This window comes from Microtus ochrogaster, unplaced genomic scaffold (assembly GCF_000317375.1).
Source record: "Microtus ochrogaster isolate Prairie Vole_2 unplaced genomic scaffold, MicOch1.0 UNK51, whole genome shotgun sequence".
Lineage (NCBI taxonomy): Eukaryota > Metazoa > Chordata > Mammalia > Rodentia > Cricetidae > Microtus > Microtus ochrogaster.
The window spans coordinates 2233048-2251130 of NW_004949149.1; the positions used below are offsets into that span (position 1 = coordinate 2233048).

Sequence of the window (18083 nt, forward strand, 5' to 3'; positions counted from 1 at the left end):
CAGGGTCTCCACACAGAGAGATACCCACTCCACAGTTCACACAGGGTCTCCACACAGAGAGATACCTACTCCACAGTTCACACAGGGTCTCCACATGGAGAGCTACCTTCTCCACAGTTCACATAGGTTATCCACAGAAAGAACTAGTTCCTCTAAGGTTGACACAGTTTCTCCCGCATATAGAGACTTACTTCAAATAGACATTTTTATTAAAAAACCTTGATACAATTTTCGAAATCAGATGTTACCTGAGGTCAAGGAGAATCACAAGGACTGGCTACAAAGGACATAAGAAAATGTGGGAGAGGCAGAAATATTGATTTTTTTTTTTAAGAAGAATTTACCTGTGAATGGAGGCTGCACAGCGCATACACTCTTAGAGTATCTAAAGCTCAGCTCAGCATCCTCTGCAATCCAGCTCGGGAATGGATAGGCGGGTCAGGAGCACAGGCTACTTCTCCAGAGGTGTCGGACAGGATCTGAGCTCGAATCACGGTACCCACTTGGTGGTTCACAGCTGTCTGCCATTCAGTTCTAGGCTATCCGTTGGCCTCCTCTGGCCTCTGTGGGCACCAGGCACACAAGTGGTACAAGGACAAAACTGCAGGCAAGCACTCACCATACGCATAAGGGGTTTTTAATCCAAATGAATGTGAATTACCAAAGGCAAATTGTGCTTCAAGGAAAATGATTTACATAGTATATAAACTCTTAAAACTTTAACTTTATAACTAATGATAATTAAAGCTGGGGTTGTGGCTTTAAATTCCAGCATTCGAGAGGCAAAGATAGGCAGATCTCTGTGAGTTCAAGGCCAAGCTAGTCTACAGATCAAGTTCCAGGACAGCCAGGGCTACAAAGAGAAACTCAGTCTCGAAAAACAACAACAACAACAATAATAACTGATTGTTAGCCATCTTTGGAAGAATGAGAAGGAAAAGCCACAGAGTTCAGCATGAATCCACTATTTACTGCTGCTGGAATTATTTCTCCTGCATGGGATGTCCCCAGCCCTGCTGCCCAGTGTCCTGCTGCCTCTACTGGAGTCACAGTGACTGCAGCCAGCCTGCCTGGCCCTCCTACCTCTCAGCCCCCACAGCCAAGAGAAAGCTGAGGAAGTCTGGAAAATGTAGTTCCTAGGTTCTTAACCCACCCCCATCTCACCTTCCCATATTTTCCTCCCACGCCCTCATCTCCCCATGCCCCCAACTCCCACCCCACACCCCCATCCCCCCACACCCACACCCCACACATCCCCACCCCACACACCCCCACTCCCCCACACCCATACTCCACACACCCCCATTCCCCCACACCCACAACCCCCACACCCTCACCCCCACACAATCCCATTCCCACACACACACACCCCACACCCTCACCCCACACACCCCCACCCCACACATCCTCACACCCACACTCCCACACCTCCATACTCCGGTGGAACAGAAAAGATCCTAGAGAAGACAGTGTGTTAAGCAGCTATGGGATTTGCTTTGATGACCTTGAGTGGCATGGACTCTCTTGAAGGAGCTGTCATTTTCCTTTGTCCCCATAACTCCCAATACCTTTAAGATCCTTGCCGCTGATTTCATCCACTCTGCTCTGTGAATCCTCTTCATTTTCTAGTTGGAGACACAATGCTTTGCTGATATTTTATTTCTCCCTGTCCCTTGCATGTGTTCTCTTGTATTCACTACATATGTCTTATCTCTTCTATTGGTCAAGTTCCACTTAAAGATAGCCCCACCTTTCTGTCTTCCACAGCGTTCACTAAAATGCCGTGTGCCTGCTGAATGAATGGGCAATTGTGTACATTAGTGGCTGAACAAAAGAGATATACAGATCTTTTTATATAGTTACAAAATAAATCCACATGACTCTGCCCATGTCTACCCCCTGACAGCTTTAGTTTCTCCATACTCTTTATTTCCATCACGTTCACATGTCTTGAAAAACTTCCATCCAGCAAACGTCTTATGTTTCATGCTTAAGTTGTCACTCAGCGGGCAATAACTACCTGGAGATTGTGGGTTAGCTCCTGACAACATAAACATCCACGAGACTTCTCTCTGTGCCCTGGGAAAGTCTAATGAAAGCCTAAGAAAGCAAACTAAGTCTCCCTTCTGTCACATGGTAAAGACTTAATGATTGATTTGAAAAAAAAATCAGTAGAGTCAAAGTAATTGAGTAAAATCTTTCTCCTGGTGGTTGAAGTGTCACTGAGAATGAGAAGCAGTGGGGAAGACTTGATCACAGCAAAGGGAAGTCCTGATTATGTCATCGAAGTTAATACATTTAGGCTTCCAGGGCCCCCAGGCTCACCCAGGGAAGCCCAAGCAGAGACTCTCTTAAGCCTGCCTGAGTACTGGGAAGTCTTCCTCACTGGGACACATTTCATGCATACTTAGAACCCTGCAATGGGAATTCAGAGGTGAGCTATTCAGTTAAGTTCAGCATCAGTCGACCCAATGGGTGATGCTGTATCGTAAGCCTGGAAGGTGTGGTTCCCAGTGGTGGCTGACTCTTATCGGAAGAACAAGTTGACCAGATATATATCTACAAGTTCTTCCATTCAGAAGGGCACTGTTGTCAACACACTGGATGGGGCTGAGGTCAAGTCCTCACCTCTTTCTAGGTGCCTGACTTTGGACAAGATGACTTTGTTCATAACATGATTCCCTTGTGGAGAAATCCAACACCTCCTTCAGTATGAAGATGGCAAACAGAACAGCTGTACTTCCCACAGTGAGATGGAGCCAGGGCAGACTAGATGTGGCCTGTCAGACTGGGGGATAGCCTCTGAGAGAACAGCTCGAAGGCCTGTCATGCTAGAAACAAAGGTAAAAATCCTTAAAGCAAAGCTAAGCTAAAGGGTACAGAACACACACTTTGTTATAAAAGGCATTCTGCATTTGAGGTCTAATTAACCTCCCCTCCAACTAAGATTATAACAGTGAAGACTGGAGCTGAGTTTCAATATCCAGCACCCAGTAAAAAGTCAGGTATGATAGTGCAAGCCTGTAAACTCAGATCTGGCAAGTCAGAGATAAGGTAATCCAGAGGCTGTCTGGCCAACCAGTGGAAAGAGCAGTTTCCAGGTTCCCTGTCTCAAGAACAAGGTGGAGAAATGATTGAAGAAGACCCCTAATGTCCACCTCTGACTTCATCCCAAAAACATGACCACACACATATACAAACATGCACCAGACAGACAGACACAGAGAAAGACAGACAGACAGACAGACAGACAGACACAGAGAGAGATACAGACACACAGAGAGACACATATACACAGTCAGACAGACATATACAGAGATAGACAGACATAGAGCGATATACAGACACACACACACAGACATAGAGATACAGACACACACACACACACACACAGACACATATACACAGACAGACATACACAGAGACAGAGAGATAGGCATATACAGAGAGAGAGACAGACAGAGGGGAGAGAGGAGAAAGAGGATTATAAGAAAAATATACGGGCCCCGCTGCAGCCTGCAGGAGCCTCCACACTGAGGGGAGCTGGAGGACGGCAGCACTATACTCATCAGCTATTCTGAATGAAACGCCCTACCTAGGTAATCCTGGGCAATACAGGGCTGATGGGAAATATGTCCTAGTTCCCAGAAGGCAAGAATCGGTATCAGAAGATTTCATTTATTCTTTGAAGCATCGTTTTTCATTTACATGAAGGGAAACAATGAGATACAGAACAGCCCCCTCCCTGTGATATAGAACACACACACACACACACACACACACACACACACACACACACACACACACACACACACACACACACACAGGAGCACCAAGCTGCTGGGGAGTCAGGACACCTGGGGTTCCAGCTACCACCACCTTATTTTTTTCAAAACAGAGCAGAGAGCAGTTATCCCCCGGACAGGATTTGTTAATTCCTAACAGCAGGTGGCTCCATGAAGCCTGCTACTGCTCTGCCCTGCTTTGCTAAGGCAAGCAGCAGAGTAAATACCAGTCCTCCAAGAAGGGTCATTTTCTGTGGTAACACAGAATGACTTTGCTGGAGAAACAGCTAACTAGAGAAAAAGGTGAGATCCTTGAGAACCAGATTTATTCAGTGGGGTGTAAACCACCTTGGGGACTTTAAAAACATGTTGCTGGAGAGATTGCTCAGCAAGTAAGAGAGCTGGCTACTGTGTTTCCCAGCACACACATCAGGCATCTGGCAACAGACTATAGCTACAGCTCTTGGGGAAACTGGTGCCCTTTTCTGGCCTCTTTAGGCACTGCACACACCCAGTGCACATATTTATACTCAAGCACACACACCTATACTTAGAATAAAAATGAAGAGTCTGGGGTGATGGGCATGCACCATCACTGTCCACTTCAGGCTTCATCTCTGAGAATAAGAAGACTTCATTTTTCCTTGACCTCTAAAAACTGATTGCTCCATCCATGCACATTATACAATAAGGCTTTTAGATTAAGAAAAAAATAAAAATGATTAGAAAAGTTGAATATATATTTAATATTTTAACTCACTTCTTTCTCACTATTCTATTGAATAATTACTCATCGATAATCTATTGTGTATAAAATACCCAGCTAGCTTGCCATTGATGTATATAAAATGCTAGAAAGGACTCTATATTTTCAGCCCAAATTCTCATTTAATGGTTAAATGGTTAAATTTATCATGGAGGATGAAGGTGACTTACACAAAGTAGCACAAGTAATTGGCAGTAGCTAGACTAGAATATTGCCTAAAGGAATCTAGAGTCTCAATTGTCACAGAAAGATAAGCAGACAGACAGTGTTGAGCTAGGGTCTCTTATAACTGATGCTGGCCTCAAGCCCACTATACAGCCAACAATAACCTTGAACTCCTGATTCTCCTGCCTCCACCTGTCAATTGCTGAGATTACAGTATGGTACCAACACACTCAGCTAATCAATGTAATTTTGAATGTCTATATTTCATTGTCATTGCAAAGTGTTTAAGGAAACTACTGGATAAGTGGAATGGATTAAACATAGGAAGCTATTTCTAATCTGTTGCAAGGGGAGGACCCCTTGTTTGTCCCAGCCGCCCAGCTAGCTTACACCTGAAATAACCACACAGAAAATGTATTAATTAAAACACTGCTTGGATATTAGCTCTAACTTCTTATTGGCTAACTCTTACAAACTAGTTTAACCCATTAACCTGTGTATTGCCACGTGGCAGTGGCTTACCGAAGATTCTAATGGGCGTCCATCTCAGGCAGAGGATCCATGGCTTCTCTCACTCTGTCCTTCTTCCTCCCAGCATTCAGTTCTGTTTTCTCCGCCTACCTAAGTTCTGCCCTATCATCTAGGCCAAGGCAGTTTCTTTATTCATTAGCCAATGAAAGCAACACATGAACAGAAGAACCTCCTACACCACCAATCTCTCCTAAAACCTCACCAAAACTATAACAAAGATTTTTTTCCAATGATGTTCAGAAGCTGCTATGTATAGGGTAAATGAAAGAGACAGTGACAAAATCCACACCCGTGGGAAAAGGGAATGAGGACTCAATGACCCAGTAGCTGTGAGCCAGAGTGAACATGCATGTGGCCATGCCAGTTATGACCCATCCCACATCAGGAGCAAAAGCTCAGACAGTACCCAGCAGAAGAGCACACTACCCACTGAGACACCCAGGGTGAAGCAGCCCCAGAAGGAACGCTCATCTCAGTTTAGACCTGCGAGTCTGGGATACAAGGTACGTGGCTATAGGGCAGGGCAGAAGTGAAGAGGCAGTCAGACACAAGCAAGGAGTGGGGAAGATTACCGCAGCTGGCGGGAGGGTCTGTTAGGAAGTACGGGGCAAATGTCCACCTTCACTTGGTGCCGAAAGGATGGTTTCATAAAGAACGCAATGAGTGCCGCAATCTTCAGATAGTACATACTTGCATTTCCCAGAGACGCCCTTGGAGTTGTGAATTAGCCACTGGTCTGCTACGTCACTGAGAGCTCTGTGCATTCGCAGATCTGGAACATGTCAGAGCTTGATCTTCTAAAGGGATGATCCTCATGAAACATCCATTTCTCTAAGGCTGACTCCTTAGGACACAGCTCTGCTACTTCTCTTTGTCTCTCTTAAAGTCTCTTAGAACCCCGCCACCCCTCGTCTGCCATGTAGTGGCATGAGTGAGGGAGAGTTGCCCTCCCCCGTCAGGGTGAAGGAGAGTTGCCCTCCCCCATCAATCCCCAACTCCACCACACCTCCTGCACCTTGCTACCTGTGGCAGATTCCAGAACAAGAGTCTTCTTTCTGTGTGTGTATGGAGGTGAGGAGTTAGTTTGTCTCTTTGGTTTTTTGTTTGTTTGGTTGGTTTTTTTTTGGGGGGGTGTTAGTTTTTCTTTACAATTTTCTGGGGAGCTGCAAGGGCAGAGGGCAGATGTGAGGGGACAGAGAGATAAGTGAAATCCACAAAGAATCAACAAAAGTTAAAAAAAAAAGTGTCTTAGAAGTTCACTACTCTTTGTTAGCTCATATATTTTCTGTGTGTGTGTGTGTGTGTGTGTGTGTGTGTGTGTGTGTGTGTGTGTGTTTTGATACAGGGTTTCTCTGTGTAACACACCTAGTTGTCCTAGAACTAGCTCTTGTAGACTAGGCTGGCCTCGAACTCACAGAGATCCACCTGCCTCAGCCTCCCGAGTGCTGCAATTAAAGGCGTGCGCCACCACCACCTGGCAAGCACATATGTTTTCTTTAACTGTCCTCAACATGGAAAATAACCTCAGCAGAGCCAAAGCACAGAGATCATGAGCGTCATCAGTCCTTATTCCATAGACGTCGTGATGGGCCTTTAATTGCATGATTCTTCAACAGAGGGTGGAAGGATAAGACCTTCTGGGTTACAGCTGCCTTCGGGCGCATTTTGAGCCTCCCCCAGCCTACTCCCTAGCCTGGCTGTATATTCCGGTCATGTTTAAATATCTCCTGATGTCTGCCTACCCCCAACAGTCCCCATCACTTCCAGCCATCTGTGCACACTGTGACTATTGCTTAAAATATTATTCCATTTTACTCATCTGGCTAAAATACAGATGATCCTTAGGGCCTGGTTTTTCCATCATACCCTATGAGACACACCTTCTTTGGATAGCCTCCTCCCCTGCTCCCACCACACTGGGCCCATATGCCACCAGAGCCAATATTCTACCGGTCTGTCTGCTTACTGGACAGTAAGCTCCTTGAAGCGCTGAGTTGTCTTGTTCTCACATGGATAACAGCTAGAGCGATTATTAGCCTATCATGGGAAATAAATTATTACATATTGAATGAATGTGTACTCATTCCCCAAGTATTTGGAAATAGATCCAGGAAAAAAAAGAAAAAGGAAAAAATATATCTTGAAAGGAAATTCCATATAAATCCTAAAGCTTGGTCAGTCTCGGCTACAGAGTGAGACCTTATCACAAAATAACAAAAAAGAAGGAAGGACAGAAGGGAGGAAGAAGGAAGGAAAGAAGGGAGGAAGGAAGTCCCCAAAGCATGAATAATTCCTCATGCTAATGTCTTCAGTTGCTTGTTTCCAGTTATAGTAATTTTCTCACGTCAGCCTTTCCGCGTACAGGCGTTGAGTCCTGTTTTCATTCGCCAGTGTATTGTCCCACTGAAAATGTCATTAAACTGTAACTGTGAACTCTCGGGAACTCCACTGAGCCGGTTGGAAGAGGACGGTCTGTGAGGAGGGGCATGGGTTTTGAGATGCTTCTGTTCCTGGACCTCGTTACTTGCCAAGTTTTAATCCTGCAGATAATGCTTAAGTGAATCGTTTTGTACTTCTAACTATTGCTCCTTAGTGTGTTCTGAAAATAAAATTATTAGGTGAAAATTTTACAGCTCTAATGGAAGAACGAACTGGAATAGTGCTCTCTGGAGACTGGGAAGGGCAGAGGGAGGGGAGACGGAAAGAATTTTAATAAGGCTTCCATGGTCACAGTGAAGAAATTAGTTCTGCATTTCTTAAACTAGACTGGCGTAGCTGTTAGAACAATAAGTGATATATTACAAAACGAGTAGAGGAATAAAATCTGCAGATATAACAAGGATTCATGTTTGAAGGCATGGAAACATTCATTACTTTGATTATGATACACTGTGTGCGTGGATTAGATTGTCATAATGCGCCATATCGAAGATGTACAAATACTAAGCCTTGGCTTTTAAAAAGAAAACTTTACGTTTCCATTTGCAGTGCTTCCACAAACACATCTCAATATACTCTTGACTGTAACATTATCTTTTTTAAGAGTAAAGCTTATATTGGCAAATAGGACACTTGGGTCTTACTTGTACTTATTGGGCATCTGTGTTACACTCCCCTGTGCCTGTTTTTCTGCTGGATTATTTTTCTTAAGGACTTAAAAGCTTTTGCAGGGTTAGGAACGCAATCCTGAGACTGAGGAACTTGATGCTGGCCTGCTGCCTCCACATGTAGACACCGTGCGTGTGAAGTGCCCCATTCCCTGCCTCTAATCCACACCTTCACTGGTCTGGTCTTAGCATTTTATAAAATTTAAGCCCAGCTCTATGAATTACTCAATTAGTTTTCTTGCCCTCTTTAGATATATTAGATACACATTTTACAACTCAGAAACACACTTGGTCATTGTCCCTTTTTCTGTCGCCTTGATGAGATACACTAACAAGAATAGCCTGAGGGAGAAATCTTAAACTCAGCTTGCGAGTCCCTGTTACAGTGTATCATTGTGGGGAAGTCGAGGCTGCAGGAGCTTGGAGTAGCTGGTCACATCCACAGTAAAGAGTAGAAAGAGAATGTTTGCTTGTGCTCAGTTCATGGACCCCACTCTTACAGAAGTCAGGATCCCCAGCTAGGGAATGGTGTTGCCCATGGTGGCTGAGTCTTCCAACCTCAATTAACAATGTGGTCAAGATAATCTCCCAAAGACATAGAATTATTTCACTGTTACTTTGGAACTGTAATTTTGCTACTATTACGAATCATAATGCAAATATCTGTTATGAGACCCTTGTGAAGGGTCACTCAACCTGTAAAGGGGTCACAACCCCCTGGTCTTGACAATTCCCTTACCAAGACCTTCTCCCAGGTGTCTGTAGACAATTAAAATTGATCTTCACAACTTGGACAATATATTTTCTTCTAACTCTTGTTGTTACTGACTTTGCAGGGGTATTGAATTTGTGATGTTCTTATTCTTGTGATCAAATATCTAACCAAACCAACTCAAGGAAGGAAGGGATTATTTTGGCTACAGCTTGAGACACAGGCATCTTGGCAAGAAAGTTGTAGCTGCAGTTTGAGGCACCTGCTCACACTGAATATTCTGCCAAGCAGCAGGGAAAGGCAGTGCTGGTATACAAGTTGCATTCTCTCTTTTACTCGGTCTGTGACACTGTTCACCCAAAAGTCGCCACCAAAGCTTAGTATGTGTCTCCTTATCTCTGTAAGGCAGTCCAAAAACTCCTATCCAGACATGTACAGAGACGTGTCTCCTAGGAGATTCCAGACCCTGTCCAGCCCACAGTCTGTATTAGCATCAGAGATGTGTCTCCTAGGTGATTCTAGATCCTGTGGAGCCTGCAGTCTGTATTAGCATCAGAGATGTGTCTCCTAGGAGATTCCAGATCCTGTGGAGCCTGCAGTCTGTATTAGCATCAGAGATGTGTCTCCTAGGTGATTCCAAACCCTGTCCAGCCCACAGTCTGTATTAGCATCATGGGAATGTTAAGTTTCTGCTAGTTTGGTTTCCCTCTTTTGAGGCAGGATCTCACTAAGTGGCTCAGGCTGGCCTCAAACTCAGTCTTTCCACTCCTACCTCCGCGGTGAGGAGATTACAGACAGGCACCACCTTGGCCAGTCTCTATCAGTTTTCCACTGTAGTGGCTTTCGTTTAACTTTCTGGCCCATTTAGAACTTGTCTGTGGCTGAGTTTTGAGGTGAGATTTGAATCAGAAGTTTTACAGAACAACCAATTTTTTTCTAAGACACTCTCACAGCTTTTAGAGAAATGCTAGTGGGTGGGATGAAGAGATTCTGGCATACTGCACTTCCAGAGGATGTGAGTTTAGTCCCCGGGGTGCACATCAGGCAGCTCACAACTGCTTGTAACTCCAGGGGATCTAATGCCTCTGGTACCCATGGACACCTGCACCCTTGGACATACACCCACATAAAAATCCACATCACACTTGCAATTTAAAAAATAGATCTTTAAAAAAAAGAAACACTACTAGGAGCAATCACACTGAAAAGGAAGCAACCAAAGATTTAGCTTGATGCTGACGCTAAACTTTGCCTTGTTCCTCCAGGTGATCAAGAGCCAGCAGTGAGTAGCGACTCCGACATCTCATTGATCATGGCCCTGGAAGTGGGACTGTCTGACGTAGAACTTTCCACTGACCAAGACTACGAAGAGGTGAAATCTTGAAATTGTAGAAACAGACAAGAGAAAACACAGGGCCCAGGGGCCCAGGAAGGAAGCATGCCCAGAGACTTGAACTGGATACCCAACCTTCAGTTCGCCATGGTAACCCCAAGGCACTCTGTTCATGGGTGGTAACGAAAGCAATATCCAAAGTCTGCAGGATCAGGATGCCGGTTCCCATCTCTGCAACACTCTGTGGCCTTGGTGTGGAAGTTGGAAGCTGGATTCCTCTACATCCGTACAGACACGCAGCCGAAGGGCCTGCCGCTGACTGGAAGGAGATCCTTACCGCTTCTTTTAGCTTCTCCCATCTTCCTGTTCTTATTTGGAGAAGATGGCTTCATTCCCCTGACAATTTCTTTTGAAAGACTATGTGTAGTTTACATCTATTCCTTTCTTTTCCCTGAGATGCACTCCAGTCCATGTCCAGAGGTCCTGGCTGCTGCTCCAATGATCAGTTTGTACCGCATCTCTGAGATTTATAGACATGGGCTCTCAGTATGAAGTGTGTATGGCCTTGAGAATTGCCTCAGCACTCGGAAATGGTGGAAGGCCAGAGTCTATCAAGTGTCTAGCTCCCTCCTCTAAGTGGGTCTTGATGAGCCCTGAGGCCAGAGGCAGCCAGCGCTAAGTTCTGGACCTGCTGAATCCATTACTCATTGTTTTCACCTGCATCATGCTGGGCTCCACCTGCCATGCTCTGTCCAGGGTCACCGTGGCAGCAAGAACTATCAGGGACAAGGCTGGCTCATCTGACTTCAGGGTCTTAGTCTAAAACTCAGAAGTTCCCTGCAGGGCCAGAATATAAATGCTCAGAGAGTGTGTGTGTGTGAAACTCTAAGCCTAGTTTAAAAACCTGATACCCCCATCTTCGCAGGGCAAGGGAGATGGCTGTTGCCCTGGTTACCCGCAAGGCCTCAGCAGTTTATCAACTTTGTAAGTGAGTTCTGTGTGTCCAGGCTGAAGAAAAGATGCAATCGGGGTTTTTTTTTTTTAGGTCACTGGTAACCAGGTGTAAGCTTACTTCCCGTTCTGTTCTGTTAATCCTCACCAGCCTACATGGAAGGCGCTAAATAAATCCTTAGCAGCTTGCAGGTCTTCCTGAGAGCACCCTCGTCCCAAGAGGAGGATGAGGTGTGATTTGATAAGGTCTGAACCAAAAAGTACATCATGGGGAATTGCTAGATTGAGTTTCTCCTGATTGTGAACAACAAATAATATAAAAAGAAAAAAAATAATCAATGACTATCTAAATCCACCTGTACTATAAAGTGGTTTATGGTTTTATTCTTTTTGTTTGTTTGCTTGTTTGAAACGATGACAAAAATGTGCTGTTTTTCCAGTGGGCAGTTTTGTGGATACGTGTAGCCTCTACAGAGGCAGAGATTGTCCCGTGTCACTGGGCAACCAGGAAAATCTCATCATCATCTTAGCGGTTGGCAAGGTCACCCAGAGGCTGGGATTAACCAGGAGAGCAAGCTCTTCCCACTGAGCTGTATTTGTCTATTTGATTTGGGCTTTTCCACCTCATTACACTAATACTCGGGCAAACAGGGCTTGGCCGAGCTGTAAGTCCTTGCTGCCCACTGGAATTTTGAGCTCAGGGCCAAGCTCTCCACTGCTCTTGTGCTGGCTGCCTTCCATGTGCTCCTGTTTGCCGATGTGTGAGTGCACAGCCAGGGGGAAGGACCTTCAGAAAAGCCTCTTCTGCCGATGGTCCTGCAACTCCCACAGTCAATTCCAGCCTCCAGCAGCGGCGAAGATCCATAGCAAGGACACAGGCCAGCGCTGAACCAGGGTCTGTGCAATGAGGAGCTTAGCAGACGACTCCCAGGGTTCCCTCTTTCTTGGACCACTCTCTTGCGCTTCTCCAGTGGGATCTACCGTGAGAACAGCTGCGGCACACAGCAAATGCTGATAGGAAGTCTAAAGAAATTAGGGTAATTCAGCAACAAAGGAAATACAAGTTATACTGCAAGCCCAGGGTAAAAAGGTCTGGTGAGCATTTTCCTGTGTTTGATGGGCATCTTCCCGACAGTGGTCAGGTAAATTGCTGATGACATTAAGCAAGCCCTTGATGTGATATCCTATAGGATGCTGAGTGGGTGACGAAGGACCCAAAAGGTCTGTCCTCTTTACCACAGCCTTCCCCGCCTCCTTCCACAGAAAGACACTCTGACCTTGGGGCCCAGTGACACCCACATGGCAGTGTAGCCCTAAAATGCAAACTGAAAAGACATTTGCAGGCATGCAGCTTTCTGTAGCACGTGTCTGCCCCAACTCTGCCCCATAGAAATACAGCCCAAGTCACAAACATTTTTTAAAAACTTTCCCATTACCCACATTTTAAGAAGCAAAAAGAAACAGGTGAGAATAACTTATTAATATTTTTCTTTTACCCAATATTATTGTTTTGACTTACAATTGATATGGAAAGTATTAGGAAACTATTTTCCTCTCTTTTTTTTATTATATCTTCTAAATCCATGTGTCTTTTACACACACAACACATTTCAATTTTTACTAGCCACAGCTGAAGCTTTCAGTAACCACGTGTGCCTAGTGGCCGGGAGATGCTCCAGAGTCCTCCCAAGTGTTCCTGGCTCTGACAGAAGAAAAGGGGGGAGAAGATTACCTCAGTTTCAGAGAGAACCAGACTCCACCGAGCCACCTAAGCAGAGGCCAGGGGTGTACTTGTTTTCTAACTAATATTGGTTCAGACAGCTTCTGCTCACTTTCCGTGAACTCTCTAAACACTAGTGTCCACTATCACCAACTGTTACTTCTCTAACAAGTTGTTAAAAAACAAACAAACAAAAAAAAAAAAAAAAAAAACAAGACAACCGGCCATATTGATTTGGTGCTTCAACGAAAGTATACCCTGGTTTCTATGACAACCCTTGAGAGTCCAATTACACCCTCGCTTCTATGACAACCCTTGAGAGTCCCGTGTGACACTTAGCCAAAGAGAATCTTCTTCCTTGCGGCCGTGAGGCTCTTGAGAACTGGAACTCAGACTCTTGAGGAGCAGCTCAGAGAACTGCATACGGGCCTCACATATACACTCATGACCTTGTCAAGAGGGGTCTGGGAGCTGTGACCATCCAGCTTGGAGAACAGTGAGCATCTCTCCGTTCAGCGTCTACCGGAGACGGTACAGGCTGTGGGAGGCAACGAGCCTTGAATTCCTTCCGAGTTGTTTTCAGAATGGCTTTCTTCACCCTGGAAGAGTCGATGCCTCAGAAAGGCAGCATTTGAACATTAACCTGAACACTGATCAGCCCCTAGGGCTTGGCCGAGCCTTCAGGGTCAATTCTGGCCTCCCAGCCAAGTGGGAGACTCAGAATAGAGAAAGTAGATGGCAGCTGTACCAGAGGCCCCTCGATATTCAATACTCCACGTAACATCCCGGCCGTGGAAATGGGGCTCTGTCCAGAAAAGCTTTTGTGACTTTTGCTTTTGAATTTTTCTCATCTGTGGGTGTTCGTGATGTGGTCCTATTAAGAATGGCTGTGACCAGTAACCAAGTCCGTTACAATCCCGACAGCCCCGGGGCTGCCACTCTTTCAGAGCCAGAAAGGATGCCAGAGTCTGCCTGGGATTCGTTGTCGGCTTAGTTGGTGCTGAAATAAACTTCAGAGTAAGAATTTAATGGCATTAAGTTGTCCACTGAATGTATAGGCTTGGCCGAACAAGAAAATTACCAAATAAAAACTTTCCAAAAGCTTAGGGCATGAGTGTCACACCCGGTACAAGGAGAGGGCCCAGCCTTCTGTGGTGCTGAGGCCGCTGAGGCAGTGGCCTGTAGCAATCTTGCCTTCTCTTCTTTGGGCTTCTTCTGTGCTTTTCTGTGTTTTGATGGCCTGCCTCTTTGTACATTCACGTGCACACACACACTTTCTCTATCATACCTCTCGTTTCCTTCCCCCCCCCCATTCTACCCTTTCATCACATTTCCTCCCTACAAGGAATATTCCAGTAACAGCCACCTGCTGCTGCTCCCTTTCCAGACTTTTTCCTGGAAGTTCCTTGAGTAAATACTAAGAAGCCTACAATTCCAGAATGCTGGGATCTGCTATCTTTGTTTGATACAGGGTTTCTCTGTAGCCTTGGAGCCTGTCCTGGAACTAGGTCTGTAGACCAGGCTGGGCTCAAACTCACAGAGATCCGCCTGCCTCTGCCTCCCGAGTCTTGTGATTAAAGGTGTGCGCCACCACCACCCGGCTAGGGAATCTGCTATCTTACATAACCAGAATCTATAACCTTCTAGTCCACGTGCCCCAGAAGCAGACTCTGTGGCTCCTGTATCTGACATCTGCCCAAGCTCCTCTAGCATCCATGGACCACTTAACTCTGTCGAAGAGGAACAGAGGTGCTGCTCTTCCGAGGTCGGCTACCTACTGTCTTGAGCACCATCTCTGTCCTGTTCAGAGTGGACCAAAGAGCAGGGTTGATGCCTGCATTTCACAGGGGAGGTGGCCGAAAGGACATCAACGAGGGGAGAGAACCCCAGGTCAAAGCAGGGCTGGCTTAGGGGGAAGTCTCTCTGGAAAAAATGCCCCTGCCCTGGGTTCAGAGCTCATCAGTGGGTCCCAGGGAGAATGGGCGTTTAATAATTTAATATTTATGAGTTAAAACACTCTTGAACTGCAAAGAAAATTGGAATAGCAGAAAAATGGGTTAGTTCTGAAAAGCAGGGCTCCGTCTCTCAGTGATGGGCAGTTCTATTCGCTCTGCTTTGCCCCTAGCACCAAGCCTTTTATAGCAGGGACAGTAGTATTTGAAGTCGACTAGATAGGCAGCCACTTTGCCCCACTGCAAGTCTTTTGGTGGCATGATGCTGCCCCAGAGCTAACGAAAGTGAGCGCAGATCCTAGACAAGCCTGTCTGTCACTCACTTCCTCTCCGTGTCTGCATCCTTCCTGATCGACACTCTCTCTGTCATAATCCTCATAACTGAGCGGCTTTTCTCATGAACCTCAGTTGCCAGCTCCTCTAACCCATAGTCCTGTTGGTGCCCACACTCACTGCAAAGCTGTTTGCTCCCTGTCCTCTTGGTTCATGCTCATTGGTGGTGGTTAGGTGGGAGTGCGCTTCTTGTAAGAGCACTAAACACAGGCAGACAGAACATCTGCAGAGAACAGAGAGAAAGCTGAGTTCCCCAAAGACATTCCTGGATAGAAAGTCTGTGGGTTTGCCAACCTTAGGCCAGCGGTGACCTTGGGGAAGCCAGGAAGATGTGAGGACCACGTGTGCTAAATAAACCAAAGACTGAGTGCCACCCAAATGGACACATGTTCTTCCGCGAACTAGCTGAATTTTCTCCTGATGTTCTCACGAGCAAAAGTCAAGATGGACCTTTAGTGGCTTTGATTGGGGGGGGGGGGGCTGCTTCTTGGTCTTGCTAAATCCATAACTCTAAAATAAAGAAACTGTGGCCTTGGTAACATTCCCTCTTCAATCTCTAGTGTTTAGCCCCTTTGCTCCTTCAAAACTTCCAGACAAATCTACCACTTATATTGAACTCAGAATATTGTTTGTTTTCTTTGAAAATGTGAAGACTTCAAACAGCCAAAGAATTTTCATGTATAAGAGCTAGCTCACTAGTATACTCTGCTCTTTGAAGAAAATACCAAATTGTCGTCTGTAGGGCTAGAACAGATGAAGGTCAGTGCCCGAGCTTAGCATTCTAAATTTGTGTCGATATTGTCAGTGCTGTAGGATGTTATCGTAAGGGGCAGAGCGCCCTCTGCTGGAACAATACCTAGATTCTTTCAGAACGTTTATTTTCCACGGGTCTCCACTTTAGCAATGTGTGTCTTGCTTTTTATCCATACCATTCCCTCAATAGTGGTAGGATTTGTTAACACTTCTCACATGAGAAGAGAATGTCATGAACTCTAAAGAGCTGTAGGAGACCGCAAGGCGGACCTGTTTTAAAATGTTGCCGTGTTCTGTCGCTGTCTGGGGAGAGGCTTCCGGCTGGGGTGTGTCGGGATTATCAGCAGAGGTCTGTTCCACTTCCTCGTGTGACATCTCAAAGGAAGATCAATAAAAGGACTTCCTCCTGTGTGAATGTAAACAGCGTGAAATACGTTCGTACGTGTACAGAAGCTTTCAACTTACTCATAGAAAATGATTGTACTATTTTATAATTGGAAAGCGCGGTAGAGGTGGGAGAGGGTGGGGGCATGCTATTTTTATAGTGGGATGACCATTGTGCTTGGAAAACTTGAAGTCATTTTTGTATTGTGAAGTTACATTCCATCTATTCCCGGGGTGGGGGTGTGGCGTTCCTTGAGACTCTCATCAGGTAGAAGGAAGAGTTTTCTGATTTGCAGGAGAATCTCGAGCATATTTGGCACCAGATGTGGTACACACATCTGTAGCCTGCAGAGCATAACCAGCAATTGTCAGTTTTAAAGCAGGGGCACAGAGTAGGGTGGCATTTCTTTTTTCTTTTTTCTTTTTCTCTCTGTGTAACACATTATTTATGAATTTTTTTTAAAATTCTACAAAACATGGATTTGCAAGTCTGAAATAATCAAGCATGACGTCATAAGCCTGTCTCCAGCATCACCACCCCATGAGCAAAGGGACCATCCAGTGGCTTTAATGGTCCTCCCTAACATGAATTATGTGCTTCCATTGGAAAAGGATGCGGCCACAGTCGAGATTTTATTGAGCTTGCCCACAAGCTCACATTGGCAGTGAGCCCTGGGTCAAGTGCAAGATGGCCCCATCCCCATGTTTCTCCTCACCTCACAGTCAGAGGATGAGGTGGACTTTTCTCAGCTTCTTTGTCCTCTGATGCACAAATTACAAGAACAGCTCCAGGTGGTTTTCCATGGGGAATTTTGGGCTTGGAGTTTGGTGGTAGAGCGTTCCACAGCCACGCTGGGAAAACGTCCCCTGCAGCCCCTGCACATGTTCGTGCCTGGGGGGTGGGGGGGGTGTTGTTTCTGTTTGCGGTCTGTCTGCGTATTTACATACCTACCCAGGACCTTATTCCTGCTGTGTCTGCCTGTCTGTTTCCTTCCTTCCCACCCTAGACACCGGCCCTACTTCCCTTATGCACTTTATATCTCTTTAAACACACAAGAAATTGGAAGAAAAAAAACAATATTGACTTTAAAGGACTCGGTCTTCTGTTAGGAAATGCAGATTCTGTTTGGTTTCCTTGTCTTCTCCGTGTGCTGGGAAAGCATCTGTGGTTCGTCTGGTCCCGGGCTAGGGGTGCAAGGTTAAGGGTGAGAGTTGGAAACATTCACTCAGACATGACTTTTCGTTACATTAAAGATTCTAATGTAAATAGGTACACCTCTGTTCTGCCGTACAGTCAAAGTTTATATCAAAGAACTTAACACGAGGATTGTGGCGTCCAGGATATTTTTGTTTGTTTTGGTTTTTTTTAATAAAATGGAAAGAGAGCTTGTGGTTGTGCCATCCATATGCCCTGATTCCGTCACCTCCCACCCAGGGTGGCCCTATGGGTACCAAAACACCGATATTCACTATTAAATCATTATTATAGTCAAAGAGCAAGCCGGGCGGTGGTGGCGCACACCTTTAATCCCAGCACTCGGGAGGCAGAGGCAGGCGGATCTCTGGGAGTTCGAGGCCAGCCTGGTCTACA

General features: G+C 45.6%; 1 protein-coding gene and 1 long non-coding RNA gene across 3 annotated transcripts in view; one reads left to right on the forward strand and one right to left on the reverse strand.

The window, feature by feature from the left end:
- Positions 1-14536, forward strand: part of Rnf150 (ring finger protein 150) — a 222625-nt gene extending 208089 nt beyond the window's left edge. For both annotated transcript variants that reach the window (XM_013354611.2, XM_026777260.1), the window contains exon 7: positions 10332-14536. In XM_013354611.2, the coding sequence (XP_013210065.2) occupies positions 10332-10450 (119 nt within the window). In that variant the 3' untranslated portion in view covers positions 10451-14536. The remainder of the gene's footprint in view (positions 1-10331) is intronic.
- A 74-nt stretch (positions 14537-14610) lies between these two features.
- LOC113455501 overlaps positions 14611-18083 on the reverse strand; it is a 73181-nt gene continuing 69708 nt past the window's right edge. Inside the window, exon 8 of the long non-coding RNA XR_003376602.1 lies at positions 14611-17677. This is a non-coding gene — a long non-coding RNA (uncharacterized LOC113455501). The remainder of the gene's footprint in view (positions 17678-18083) is intronic.